We start from the raw sequence: 14670 nt of genomic DNA on the forward strand, positions 1-14670 counted from the left end.
AAGCTTATAAAATACAAAGTCCAGTGCTGCCAGAAGAATATGCAGTGTATAGGAAATACTTTGTACAGTGTTGACATAATATACACATTATATAGAATGTTTATGTACAGTAATGGAATGTAAGAGATGAAGTACAGTAGAAAGGATAGATGTCCCAATATTCATAAATGAATTGTGTAGTTCTGCAGGGTGAAATATTTTACACAATTGTTGACTTATGTGGAAAAGAAACCAGGCATATATTTATCTAAACACCATTTCATTCATGTTTTTGTAAATTCTGGAAATTTCAATTTCCTTTTCCTGCCTTTATACTTTCTCAATTTTTCTTAAAGTTACAATGAAATGCAACTAGTATAGCTGGAAAACAACAACAACCTTTTCTAAAATGGAAAGTTTTTAAGCATACAAGACTATCCTCTGTAACATTAGACATGGGCAAATGGCATAAGACACTGCCTTGATCTGTACCATACCCTTGCAGCAAATGGTCTAGCTGAATCAGTAGCAAATGTATTTAATTTATACAATTCTGCTCTCCAGAGCATGCATGAGATGACTGCTTGGTTTTTAGGTAGGTTTTGAGGGAAATTTGAGGGAATCTGAGTGCCTCAAGTCTTTGATGTCAAGTATAAATGTGTAGCCTATAAATAGCATTTCCATATTGCATATCCCAATATTCACACAGTTCCAGACAGATCGCTTTAAGTATGCTTATGTATATGAATAATGTAAAATTGTTAGAAGAATTTCCATTAAGCAATGAAAAAAGAAACTGCACGTGAAAATATGGGAAAATATGCTGGATACTTTATTTCTCTTCAAAGAAAATGAGAGTGTAGATGCTGGCAGTGACATCTGGAACAAAAGCTTTGGACAGTCTCCCTTTTACAGGGCAAAGTAAAAGCACAACTTCTACTCACAATGCATCAAAGATAGTAAAATTTAAATTTAAATATAAACAAGGAAAAAGTGGGCTTGAATTGGCTCAGATTGGCATCAAACAGCTTTGAAAAAACTACACACAGGCGAGTCCTTTTTTTTTTTTTTTTTTTTTTTTTTAAACAGTAGCACTTGTCAGTCTGTATTATTACATCAAAACACAGAGATGAACAAAAAACCTGCATTGGGCAAACTGGTTAAAAAAAAAAAAAAAAAAAAAGCTGGCTCAGACATACAATAATGTCTTATAGGAATGCATGCCATATTAAAAAAATCTAATTTGCAAATAGAGCAAATTCGAAAAACCTGATTAATTTTGTGCTTTTTAAAAATATATTCAGGCCACTTAATCCTGAACCAGGGGTCCCACTGAGTGTTCATAAAGCACTAAAGGCACTTAGGTTATGCATAACTGTGTAAGCAAGTGCTCATGTAAGATCACATGGAACTATACAAATCTACAAATCACTTTCAACTATACTAGCACTTTTTTTTTTTTTTAGGGGGCAGGGTTGCCGAGGTAGGTTTTACACATGACCATACTGAGCTGAAGTATGCTTTCATGTTTGGTAACAAAGCAAAAGTGATGGGCAAATGTAACATTTGGGAAACGGTGATACAAAAAAAAAAAAAAAAAAAGACATTCTTTTAGAGCAGTGTTAGTAACATGCAGGGTGGTATTTAGGAGTCTGATAGCTTTGCAGAGCCAGTGAAACAGTGGAAACAACAAATCTGAAAGAAAAAAAAGGCCAAATGAAGTAAAGGGGACTTCACCCTTGTGCCCATGTTCAACAGAAGATGTGCAAATGCCAGGCACCATCCATCTATTCTCCAGCGGAGAATCTGACAAAAGAAAACAATTAAGCTGAATTAGAATCAACATATTTGTATTGATGTTTATATAATATTAATTACATTTACATTAATAATATCTGTTTGCCTATAATTATATATTTGTTATTATATATTTATATATAATATTTGGTTACCTATATATTAACAATATGTATATTTCCCTGTGTTAAATATTGTGGTTTCAGCTTTGATAGTCTATATTAATTTTAATGATGAACCAAAAGTACTGTTTTTGCCACTGTTTATTAAGTATTTCACTTGTAAATAATTTGTATTCATAAAAAGAAGGTAAAAGATTTGTACCTAACAGAATACTTCTGTTCCTTTAACACAGATGTGCAACAATAATCACTACAAGTACAAGCAGTTTGATATCCTGTGAGTTCAGTCTCTCACCAGTTAAGATGCACTGAGTGCAGCCTCTTTCTCTTCCTCTTCCTCGTGGTTAATGGAGTGGAACTCTGCCACATACAGGCTCTTATCAATGCTACCAGGAATGGGCTTAATGTCGGTCACTAGCTGGTCCTCAATGGCCTTCAGATTGAAACGATCATCTGAAGTGATCAGATTAATGGCCAGACCCAGGTGCCCAAACCTGCCTAGTAAAATACAAAGAACATCAGAACATTCTTTAACAAAAAAAAAAAAAAAAAAAAAAAAAAACTCAAAGCATATAAATTCAGTTTCCTATATACGATGTGTAAAAAAAATCACCAGTGAATCTAAACTTAATTAGATTCTTAATCTTAATTATTAATCTTAATTACTTACTCAATTGGTTTGCCCATTTTATTTTAATATGCATTATGTTATCTAATTAAGTCTTGACAGTCAAATGGCATTAAGACCACAGATACAACCCATAAAACCTTCAAAAAAGCCAGAGAATCAAAGATATTTTGTCAAATCAATAAAATCGCAAACATTCTATTCAACTGTTGGACATGTGCAATACTAAAGAAGTGTAAAGCTGAGCTCAAGGTGAGGTGCTAATGTTAAAGGAGCAGTTGGTAATTTTAAAACCCCCCGATGCCTGTGAGCTAAACTGAAACGAAAAACAGGTTTTTCCACTATATATAAAACAGCAAGAAGGCAATGTGCACAGCCCAAATTCCACCAAATCTAAAAAAATAAAAACAATAATTATTTAAACAAAACACTGGGCAGTTTTAATTACATGTCTCATCATGTATAGTGTAAGCAAATAAATGAGTCTTTAATCAACGTCCAGTCTTTAACTGATTCATTCAGTGAATTTTGTTCTGTTGCATTCAAACATGAAAACTTCGCCCACTGCCATCTGTACAATGTAAACAATGGCATGTGTGCATAATGAATAGTTTGACAACTGGTAATTAAGCTGTTTACAAATTGAATCTATTAAGCTTATGTCTGTTTTGCTATGGCCCGTAACTACCAATCAAACCATGACTCAGAGCGTGAGGAAAGCACACTTCTTTAGACACTTCTTTAACATCAGACTGTTTTTGAAGTTATATTTATTAAATTGGCCCAATAATTTAACCAACATGATCTTTGCAGAAAAGCCAAAATGAAGGCAAGAGGAAATACACTCACCAAGCACTTTATTAGGAACACCTGTACACCTACTCATTCATGCAATTATCAAATCAGACAATCATGTGAGCAGTGCAATGCATGAAAATCATGCACATATGGGCCAGCAGCTTTGGGTAATGTTCACATCAACCATCAGAATGGGGGAAAAATGTGATCTCAGTGATTTTGACCATGGCATGATTGTTGGTGCCAGACAGGCTGGTTTGAGTATTTCTGTAACTGCTGATCTCCTGGGATTTTCATGCACAACAGTTTCTAGTTTACTCAGAAAAAACATTCAGTTCTGCGGACAGAAACACTTTGTTGATGAGAGGGGTCAACGGAGAATGGTCAGACTGGTTTGAGCTGAAAGAAAGGCTACAGTAACTCAGATAACCACTCTGTACAACTGTGGTGAGCAGAAAAGCATCTCAAAATGCACAACACTTCGAACATTGAGGCAGATGGGCTACAACAGCAGGAGACCACATCGGGTTCCACTTCTGTCGGCCAGGAAATGAAAAATAAGGCTGCAGTGGGCACAGGTTCACCAAAACTGGACAGTTACATAAAAACATAGCCTGTAATGAATCATGATTTCTGCTGAGGCACACAGATGGCAGTGTCAGAATTTGGCACCAACAGCATGAATCTATGGATGCAGTCTGCCTTGTGTCAACAGTCCAGGCTGGTGGAAGTAGTGTAATGGTGTGGGAAATGGTTTCTTGGCACACTTTGGGTTAGGGTTAGGGTTAGGGTTGATCAATCATCGCTTGAATGCCACAACCTATTAGAGTATTGTTGCTGACCATGTGCATCCCTTCATGGCCACAATTTACCTGTCTTCTAATGGCTACTTCCAGCATGATAATGCACCATGTCACAAAGCAAAAGTCATCTCAAACTGGTTTCATTAACATGACAATGAGTTCAGTGTTCTTTAGTGGCCTTCCCATTAACCGGCTCTAAATCCAATACAGGGTGTCCTAAACGTCTCCGTACACAGGGGAAATTAACACTTCTTAGCAAAATGTAACTTTATTTACAAACCATCCTCTACATGATTTCCATTTCTTTATAAACACACACGGAGTCGTCTCTCCCAACTTTGGCTTCCACTTGTCAAAGGCATTCTTAAAGGCTATCTGACAAAAAAATATATAATAAACTAAGTATGAAAATTTTGGAAGACATTTTGCTAAAAAGTGTTAACTTCCCCTATGTATGGAGACTTTTGGGACACCGTGAAGAACGCCTTTGGGATGTGGTAGAATAGGAGATTCGCAGTATGAAAGTGCACCTGAAAAATCTGCAGGAATTGTGTGATGCAGTCATGTCAACATGGACCAGAATCTCAAAGGAATTTTTCCAACATCTTGTGGAATCCATGCCACGAAGAATTGAGGCTGTTTTGAGAGCAAAGATAGGCACTATTCCTGTATTACCATAGTGTTCCTAATAAAGTGCTGTGTGAAGGTACATTTATTCACTTAAATTAGGAGGTATTGAAAAATTTACAACAAAATCTGGCTTTTTCTCCCTCATTGTGGGCTGACTGCCAGAATTCAGGTGCAGCAACAAATGACATGTTTTCCCAAGCCGCCACAATTATATTGCTTCCCTTCCACGTGGTAAAATAAACTATAAGAAAGGTTTGGATCCAGGAACTTAGAAGTTCTTCTATTTTGTGGGTCTTTACACTTGCGACAAAGAATTATATACAAGTAATGCAGATCTAGGGTATTTACCTGATCTACCGATGCGGTGTAGATAGGTCTCCGCATTTTTGGGAAAGTCAAAGTTGATGACCACATTGACAGCCTGAATGTCAATTCCTCTTGTGAAAAGATCTGTTAAAAAAAAAAAAAAATCTCATTACAATGCTGAATATACGGTAAAATGAAGCACAACTGTGGATAAGATTAGTGTGAAGAGCAAAATATACTGACCTGTGCAAACCAGGTTTCTACACAGACCATTTCTGAAGTCATGGAACACACGATTTCTGTATTCCTGCAATATTGCAATACATGCATTTATATTTAATGAGTTAGCAGTCTAACAATGTGCTGCTGCTGAAGAGAGAGGAATAACAACATTTTCAAAGAAATAGCTAAAACAGTCATTTTAATGATTATCATGTACTGAAAATTTACCTGCATCATTTTTGCATGGATGTAAAAACAAGAGTAGCCCAGTTGTGTGATCTTCTTAGCCAAAAGTTCCACCCTCTGGGTTGAGTTACAGAAGATTATAGACTGGTTGATCTGGAGCTAAATAAGAGAGCATGAGAATAAATCATGAAGGATATATAATTATGAATTAACAGTAACTCAACTTATCCTAAACTTCCACTGTGTTTTCATATATGTAGAGTCTGTTTCCAAATAAAGCCAAATTCTCACTTTGTGTTTTGATCAACGTAACTGAATGCTTATGGGTCACTGCATACGTGTATTAATTATGGCTGCTCACATTATAAGCAAAAGTGTTTAGGATGTTAAAATTTAATTTTCCAGCAGAATTAAATCTCAGTTCCCAAGAGTTTTATCTAACTAACACTTCACATCAGCTATCAGGGAAAAAACTGCCTTAAATGTAAACATTTTAGTGTTAATAACGTAAGCAGAAGACTCAATGGAGCTAAACTGTTTGAGAGTGGGATGGAAGTTTGTCTGAGAGAAAAAAGTCAAAGTAACTCTTAACTCAGGAGATGCAATCCTGCCCAGGGCAACAAACCTAGCCATGCAAACAAACCTAGCCACTAAATTCAAATATTTTTAAATCTACTTAGCTCAGAAAACTATTGGTATCCTAAAAGCACTGATATTGTTGACTGCTATGTATACAAGACGTATTGATGATTTCAACTGAATACTGTTATTACTTATTTTTATCTCAAGAGGTATGTTTATTCCCATGAGATTCTATTTTTTCTAATATTGCATTTTGTCAAAAGAAATTTTGTCTGGATACAAAAATTTGTCTGTAATATATTAACATGAATGTATGCATAATTTCAAATGTCCATGCTTAAATATATATTATGATATGGAATACACCTTGAATTGGCCTAATTCTGAAAAAATGGCCAAAAATGGGAATACTGTGTATTGGAATAAAAATCTTGATGTAAAAGTAATAAGAAGAAATTAGAATAAAAACCACTCAGTTTGGTATCCTACCCTGGAGAAAAGAGTGTTGAGGCAGTGTACTTTCTGTCTCTCTGTTACATATGCATAGTACTGAGTAATGCCCTTCAGAGTCAGCTCATCCATCAGGTTAATCTCGTAGGGCTTTCTTAGGTGTTTTGACTGTACAGAAAAAGAAAATTAAAATTAAAAAAAAAAAAAAAAAACAGGAAGGTAAAAACAAATGTAGGAGAAATATACAGGTTAAAGACATCTAGATTTCAGTACAAATCCAATATTTATTTAGATTAAATTTATAATCTTATTTACATGAGAGGAAAGCAAAAACACTAATCTATGTAAAAAGGCAAAAAAGATTCAAAATAATGCACATTCAGAACTCAGCTGGAAGCTTAAATATAAGGAAATAAAACTTTATGACCAAATTTTAATTTCAAGAGTAAAGGTTAAACCATATGCAAATTAAATTCCTAAAATAAAATACTTCACAGCCCCCTGTAACTGACCCCCACCCTCTTTATGATGTTTTCGTGATTGCTCCTCTCACCATGAATTTTTGTACAGTGATGGGGAAGGTGGCAGAATAAAGCAGAATCTGACGATTCTTGTCCAAAAATCCAATAATATCCTCAATGAGGATGACAAAGTCTTGAGAGAGCAACTTGTCTGCCTAAAGAAAGAAAATGACAATGAGATAAAGACACTCGCATGACAGAGCATTCATTCTGTGTATGGAGTAATTTACATCAGATATAAACTTTAGTAAAGAGCAGATGACATTTTCTACTCAGTTCTCATTCTCTGTGTTTCTCAGTAAGGCTGTCGCATCATCCTGACATCTCCATCCTCATAATTTAAGATTTTACATGCAAGTAAACAGACCTACCTCATCCATCACCATCATGTGGACTTTGTCAGCTTTGGCCACACCTTTCTTCATAAGGTCCAGCAGCCTACCTGGGGTGGCTATCACCACATGCACTAAAGAAAGGCAAAGAAATAAAGAAAAAAAAAATTTGACAAATTTGGAGTGGGCGGAACATCTAAATATATGTTCATCATCCCAAATATATTCAGACAATGCAGATAAGCTTTTCTGCATTTTATTGTGACATTTTTTAATACAGCCTTCTCAAACTGTTGGGTCATCTGTGCAGGCTTACCCGTCTCATCCAGGCGCATGATGTCATCCTTTAGATTGGTTCCTCCAGTGGTGGCCATGACCTTCACTCCCCCCATGTGCCTGCTCATGTTGATACAGATTTGGCTCACCTGCAGAGCCAATTCACGAGTTGGCACCATTACTATGGCTAGGGAGAGAGAGAGTGCGAGAAAGCATTATTCTGGTGCATAATGTTTCAACACAATAGCAAACTGTTGAACTAGTCACATGCTACCTGGAAATCCAGGACAGACTACAGTATATGCAAGGGCTATGTGACAAAAGCACTCTGAGATTTCAGAGGTAATCACAATGATGTTTGTCTCAAAAAAATGTCTCAATTTGTCTTGTTTGCCTACCACAGATAACACACACATTGATTTAATGTATTTATTGTATTATTGTGTCGTCTAGAAAAGATACAGAATCTAAACTGAAAAGTCTATTGACAGCACTTGACAAATGGTACGTTTAAAAAGACAATGTACAGACCAAAATGATTTTGAACCATATTAAGGATAGCATAAAAGTCATTTTACCTTGAATATGACCCTTTTTTAAGTCAATCCTCTCCAGGAGAGGGATGAGGTAGGCTCCGCTCTTCCCCGTGCCATTTTTGGCCCGAGCTAGAATGTCCCTTCCTGATAGGGCAATGGGAATGCTCTCCTCCTTCAAAATATAGGCAGAATTGGAAAACAGTCATAAGTTAATATTCACATGATCTGTCTTTTTTCACCCAAAAAAATAACTAGTGGCAGAGGCATTAAAACCCCTGTTTTTTTAAAAAAAACACTTCCACTGTAATGGCAACTGTGCTATTTTATCCCCAGAGTGTGCAGGAGCTCCCAAAAATAAACGTCAACAGTGTGCTCATTTTAATTAGCTGGAGAAAGACGTCAGACTGTATTCTTTGTCATACATAAACAACTATGAAGGAGAGAAAACACCTATTACTAGAAACAAGCACCCAAGCTAATGTGAGCCCAACACTATGACTTTATTGTAAGACTGCGGGAAAAAAAAAAAAAAAAAAAAGACGTTGTTGTCTCGCTGTACCGACGGATGTAATCAGTGCTACTGGAGACGCGAGATTTGCGCAATTTCAACATGGAAATACGTCATAGCCTTGAGTGTACGTATCCCATTCTGCAGGAAAAACAGACCTGCCAACACTGAAGCTGACCTGTGTCACTTACTTCTGATAGCTTCACAATACCTGAATAGGAGATGGCTTCTCCCAACCCATTTCGAAGATGCCCATTAACAATTCACGTTTAAGGCAATAGTCTTCAAACTCATTCCCCTTGGTTGCGGTCACATCCTGAAAAAGAAAAGTATTTGGGGTTTAGGTTATTATTCATCTACAAACATTTTACAAAGTCTTCAGGGATAACAAAAAAGAATGAAAAAAATAGCACATTTGTGCTAAGTCAATTCAACAACACTGAATGGACTGGAGAACTATGGCTGAGAACAAAGTAGTTTTCTGTGAAAACATACAATAAACAAATGCAAATACCACACTAGTACAGTGAAAATCTATAAGGGAATAATTGCATTTTTATAAAGTATAAAAAAATTCACAAAGTAAATGCCACATATAGAGGAAAATCACACAGAATCTATTTAAAGGCCCTGCTTGCAATTTTGTTGCAAACACAGCATCAAATTTTTCACTTGCTTACAAAGGAAGTATACACTCCATGGAAGCCAGTCACTCACATATTTCTACATTCTCTATGATGTGATATGAAAGCTACAAATGTTTGCATGAATATGACCAAACAAACACACATATGCTGGTTGTTCACTGTGTTTACGGTGGTGTGATGCTCCTCGATGCTGTAATTATATATTATCCGAATCCCACCGTCCACTGAACCACACACATCTGGTTGTTGGTTGGATAGTTTATAAAAGGTGGATTAATTAGTGATGACAGAACTTTTCTCAATCGGGAAGACACGGGCATGGAGAAATACTAATGACACCGAGCAAATAAAGTGCAGTCCCCTAAGCATGTTTAAGTCCCCTCTTTAAAAAAAAGCCGCTAGCCAGACTTATTAAACTTTCGCATGTTATGAGAGGACAGAAAATCTCATTGCCAAAATGTGGGCCAACAGCTTGCTGACATTTTGTTGAGGGTGCAAACATGATGCCCTACATTAGAAACTATGATGTTATATTATGTAAGCTACTACTTATCCCTATTCGTCAACATGTAAAAAAGGGTATTAAAAAAAAAAAAAGAGAAGAAGAAAAAAATCCAAATCAAAAATTAAAATAACCCCAGATTTGATCCTGATTGTGCTGCTAAGCTAGAGAATGATATCTCTATTGAAGAGGTTAAAGAGGGCATTAGGAGTATGCCAAGTGGCAAATCCCCAAGACCTGATGGTTATCCATTTGAGTTCTTTAAGACATTTTCAGAATTACTTGCCCCTCTTCTTCTCTCCGTTTTTAAAGAATCATTTTTCTCAAATTCTCTTCCCCCTACTATGCGTGAAGCTATCATCTCTCTAATCTTAAAAAAAAGATAAGAATCCTCTTCAGTGTAACTCATACCGCCCGATATCTCTTCTGAACACTGATGTAAAGATACTCGTGAAGCTCCTGGCCAGTTGTCGTGAGGTCTCCCTCCCTTCAATCATATCAGCAGACCAAACAGGTTTCAAGTTTCAGGTTTCAAGGTTTCAAGTACTGGCACTCATTCTTTAACATCAGAAGCCTTTTAAATATTCTTTATGGTCCCACTCCACCAGACATTCCAGAGATTTTACTATCACTTGATGCTGAGAAAGCGTTTGATCGGGTGGGGGTTTTTTTTTTCCCTGGAAAAATTTGGTTTTGGTCCAAAGTTTGTAACCTGGGTCAAAATTCTTTATTCGTCCCCAATGGCTGCGGTGCGTACCAATAATAACCTTCTCTGCCTATTTTAACCTACAAAGAGGTACAAGACAAGGTTGTCCGATGTCCCGCTATTGTTTGCGATTGCACCGTTAGCGTTAGCAATACGAAGGGATAGTAATATTAAAGGAATTTGTAGAGGTGATCAGGAGTGTAAAGTATCACTTTATGTAGACGATTTATTATTGTTCCTGTCAGACCCTTTATCAAGTCTCCCTAGACTACTGGATATGTTAAAGAAATTTGGTAAGATATCTGGCTACAAAGGGAATCTTCAAAAAGTGAACTATCTAAGACTGTCTAGAATTAGAGCTGAGCTAGATCCCACATGTTGCAGATGTAAACAAGGTCCTGCAAACTTAATACATATGTTTTGGACATGTCCAAGACAGCATCATTTCTGGCAGTCTATCTTTAATACTTTTTCTAAAATATTAAAGGAGTCCATCAGTCCATCCCCTCTTATTGCCCTATTCGGTGTTATACCACAGGATATGCATCTAAGCAATAAAAAGTGCAATATGCTGGCCTTTTGCACTTTGTTGGCCAGGTGACTCATCCTTTTCTGATGGAAAGACCCTCTTCCCCCTGTGTATTCTCACTGGATTAAAGAGGTCATGCAATATCTTAAACTAGAGAAGATATTCTCTTCAAGGGTCTGTTCTGAAAACTGGCAGCCTTTCTTGACATTTGTAGAAAAAATGGAAGCAAATAATGTAATCCCATAATATGTTGTAAATTCCTGTATCTTTATTTATTTATTTGTTACTAATTTATTTCATTTACTTTATCTTTTTTCAGGTAACTGTGTAAGGTGAATGGTTTAACTTAGTCTGGTGGGAGTTGGTCTGGTAGGTGGGTGGCTTGATATGCGGGATTAATGTTGGTTGTTTGTATTTTGTTTGTTCTTTATATACACTCTGAAAATGTTCAATAAACAGACCTTGATCAAAAATTAAAATAAGGCAGATTTCATGGGGAAAAAAAAAAAAAAAAAGAACACAGTGATGTCTTGACTCTAGGCAAAAGTATGCATGTACGCAATTTTCGAACTTACTGAGGTTTTCACTCTCATATCTTTTTGTGGTAGCTGCAGGGACTTCTTCCAGTCATCTCCAAATCTGAACAAAAGATTAAATATATCCTATTTCAAAACAGACATAGAAAGACATTCAAGTGTACACACTATGTACATATTTTTGAGGTGTACCTGATACCACCACTGGTGTGTGGTATGCTGCTTCCTTTCTGGGAGGCACTGAGCACTGTTGCTGGTTGTGATCCCGACTGGAGGTCTGCTGGCCTGGGCTGCCCATTCTGCTTGGTGACTCCCATGACTGAGGCGAGGATCTGTGTTCTTGCAGTGGCCATTGCTATAGGAATAACTTCTCACAGTTGTTGGCTTCTTGCAGATTTCTCTTCTAGGATGCTTATGCTAATGTCCTGTTCTTTCACTGCTTCTGTCAATCCCAATGCCCTACTGTGTAAACAGTTGTTTTGTACTACTCTCACTTGTACGTGCAGACCTCTTGAAAAGAAGAGGTGTTGCCGTATGAAAATAGTTTCTAAGAAAACTCTCCCAAAAGAGGAGAAAATTGTATTTATAAGAATAAATATAGCCTGCTGCCACTATTAAAATACACGATTGGCAAGCATGTATTTTTGAATCACTCAAATCTAGCCTTTGGACATTTATATGTAAAAGCACAAATATGCTATTTTTTCTGTCACTTTTGTTACACCTGAAGATTTTGTAAAAAATTGACTTCCAGTATTTTGTCTTACTCTGAGGTACAATACCTTTTATACTGTTTTTGGACCCAAGGGCTTAAGAACATATGAAATTCAAAAATGTTAATTTCAGGTTATGATCTACAAAGATTTTTGGTGTTTCTTTATCTTTATGTGAAATGTTATACCAATATGTCCCTAATGAACCTAATGGCACTATATTTAATTTGGAAAGTCAATACAGAACTACTTCAATTCTGCATTCATTGGCTGCTTCTTTTCTCTCTGGCTTGTCGTCCCTTTGAACACCTTGGTGAAGAAAAATCTGGATTCTGCAGTGTGCCACCTTTAAAATATAAAATAAATTATTAGACAATGTTTAAAGTAGATTTATTAAGTCTACTAGCCAGGTCATAGTGAGTAAAAAAGAAAATTAGGACATACTTTTAGTTTCTCACAAATAAATACTTTTTTTTAATAGGTTGTCTTTCTGAATCATTGTGTCTTCAGGTGTGGAAATTTGAGTGGAGTGAAAAATTGTTTATTTAAAAGAAGTGTACAGTATCCAGCTCTGGGGGGGTTTACTGCATAACACTACATCTGTATATAAAATGTGCTTAAGTAGTTTTTAAAATCATTATAGGACATTATAAGACAAGACATCTTTTTGTCATGTAATCAGACATACATGGAAGTGGAAATGGAGGTGGGGGAAGACCGGGATGGAGTGGGAGACAGGGACGGGGCATGTAGGGATGGGATGGAGAGAGTATGGTACGTTATTGTTATGTAACGACAGCGGTAATGATCAATACAAGACAACGATCCAACATTCTTGAGCTCATCTATCAAACACAAGGTAGGGAGAGAGTAGCAAAAAATTCTGCCTCATAGCTTAAAAAAAAAAAAAAAATTAGGTTCTCCTGTTCCGCTTTTGTCAAGACGTCACCATCGAGACTAGCCCTGAGAAGTCCCAAACTAGCTAATTTTCTCTGTAAATTACACATGTGGCAAAAATGATCAAACTACACATTCCTATCATCTGGCAGCAAGTAGGTGTTCTACTGAAGAGCACTCTTCTACTCTTCTGTGTTTAATGCACCAGAGATTATTAGTCACCGTGTCCAGCAGCAGTGACCTGAAGAATTAAGGAGGAGGATGTGATGATAAGAATACAAGCCGCTGGAGTTTCTCCTTAAAACACAAGACGAAGAGCGAGTATTTTTAAAAGAATTTCTAAGAATCTAGAAAAGCTGTGTGAATCTTGGACATATTTATAAAAAAAATTAATAAGCTGATAAGCTGTCTTGAGCCAGTATAGTAAACACACTGACAGGACAAACATTTTCCAGTCTAAATTTTAGTGGGGGAAAATCAGGAACTGTCTGAGATGTTGATGTCTATGAGCTAGTATTTATTTAGCTACGAAAAGAAGTTTTACCAACTTGGAAGGACAGTGAAATGAGTTATGTTTAGGGGGAAACAGGGAAAGCTCGGCCGAAACTGAAAAAAAAGAGAAAAAACCTTGTAATAAATTTTGCTTGTAATCCACTGCTGAAAAAAATGTCTCACTCCAGCTATGACAGTACAACACTGTTCAATAGCACTGAGCCCAGGTAGAGAGTGATAGCTAGTTAATATTATGTTAACTTCAACTATTTTATTTGCAGCAAAGCAGCGTGCCACTTAAGCTGCAGTCTCAATGTTTAACTCTCTACACATTCTGGTCAAGCTAACTGCTAGCAAATGACGAGCTAATTAGCGTCGATAGCATCAACATTCAGCTGGCTCAAAAGTAGTACACAAGTGCTAGTTATTTGGCTAACGTTGCTAGTTAGCTTCATGGCGGTCAAAATGTAGGTAGCTAACGATAGCTAACAGTTTGATACATATCAGGGAGTCGACTACTCTTTGTCGAACACTGGACAAGTTATGCTTTATACACACACAGTTAATATTAAAACGGTATAAGTTCATATTAAACATTAAAAAACCACTCGAATTAAGTTATTTATCTAGCTAGCTAACCTAACTAGCTAGCGAGCTCGGGAGAACCATACTGTAAATGAACGCGTTGAAGACTTCTCAAAATTTCAACCGAGTTCAAATATGTTACCTTTTTAACCTCAAGGATTTTAAATCTTCGCTGAGCTCTTAAACATAAGTATCCGCTTCTGTGTTGAGAAACTCCTTGCTGCTGTAGCTCGCATTAACACTATCCCTTTGTCTCTTCAGACTTCAGTCAACATGGCCGCGCGTGCACAAGTTCTCACACACATGACGCAGCGCCTGAAAGGACCAATCACAGAGCGAAGTTTGAATTTAGAGGGCGGAGCCTCCACAATGCCATGCTGCAGGTGT

At 36.7% G+C, this 14670-nt stretch overlaps 1 protein-coding gene across 1 annotated transcript; it reads right to left on the reverse strand.

The window, feature by feature from the left end:
* Positions 1-788: 788 nt before the first annotated feature.
* On the reverse strand, positions 789-14591 carry ddx61 (DEAD (Asp-Glu-Ala-Asp) box helicase 61). The gene is made up of 14 exons (XM_026926832.3): positions 14426-14591; positions 11789-12655; positions 11636-11699; positions 8888-8992; positions 8211-8340; positions 7673-7819; positions 7396-7490; positions 7057-7179; positions 6543-6671; positions 5514-5630; positions 5307-5370; positions 5106-5207; positions 2194-2396; positions 789-1785 (listed from the first exon to the last, which is right to left on the reverse strand). Exons 2-13 carry the CDS (start codon positions 11947-11949, stop codon positions 2197-2199), a joined length of 1437 nt encoding a protein of 478 aa, XP_026782633.1. The 5' UTR covers positions 11950-12655; positions 14426-14591; the 3' UTR covers positions 789-1785; positions 2194-2196.
* Positions 14592-14670: the final 79 nt, after the last annotated feature.

The sequence above is a fragment of the Pangasianodon hypophthalmus genome, chromosome 1, assembly GCF_027358585.1.
Source record: "Pangasianodon hypophthalmus isolate fPanHyp1 chromosome 1, fPanHyp1.pri, whole genome shotgun sequence".
In the NCBI taxonomy this organism is placed as follows: domain Eukaryota; kingdom Metazoa; phylum Chordata; class Actinopteri; order Siluriformes; family Pangasiidae; genus Pangasianodon; species Pangasianodon hypophthalmus.

Bases quoted from the DNA above. Each gene is read 5' to 3' on its own strand.
- ddx61 (XM_026926832.3), bottom strand. From the start codon at position 11,949: ATGGCCACTGCAAGAACACAGATCCTCGCCTCAGTCATGGGAGTCACC. The intron at 5,631-6,542 runs GTAGGATACCAA...TCTCTTATTTAG, and splicing joins TCAACACTCTTTTCTCCAGG to CTCCAGATCAACCAGTCTAT. The intron at 5,371-5,513 runs GTAAATTTTCAG...GCAATATTGCAG, and splicing joins TCCATGCAAAAATGATGCAG to GAATACAGAAATCGTGTGTT.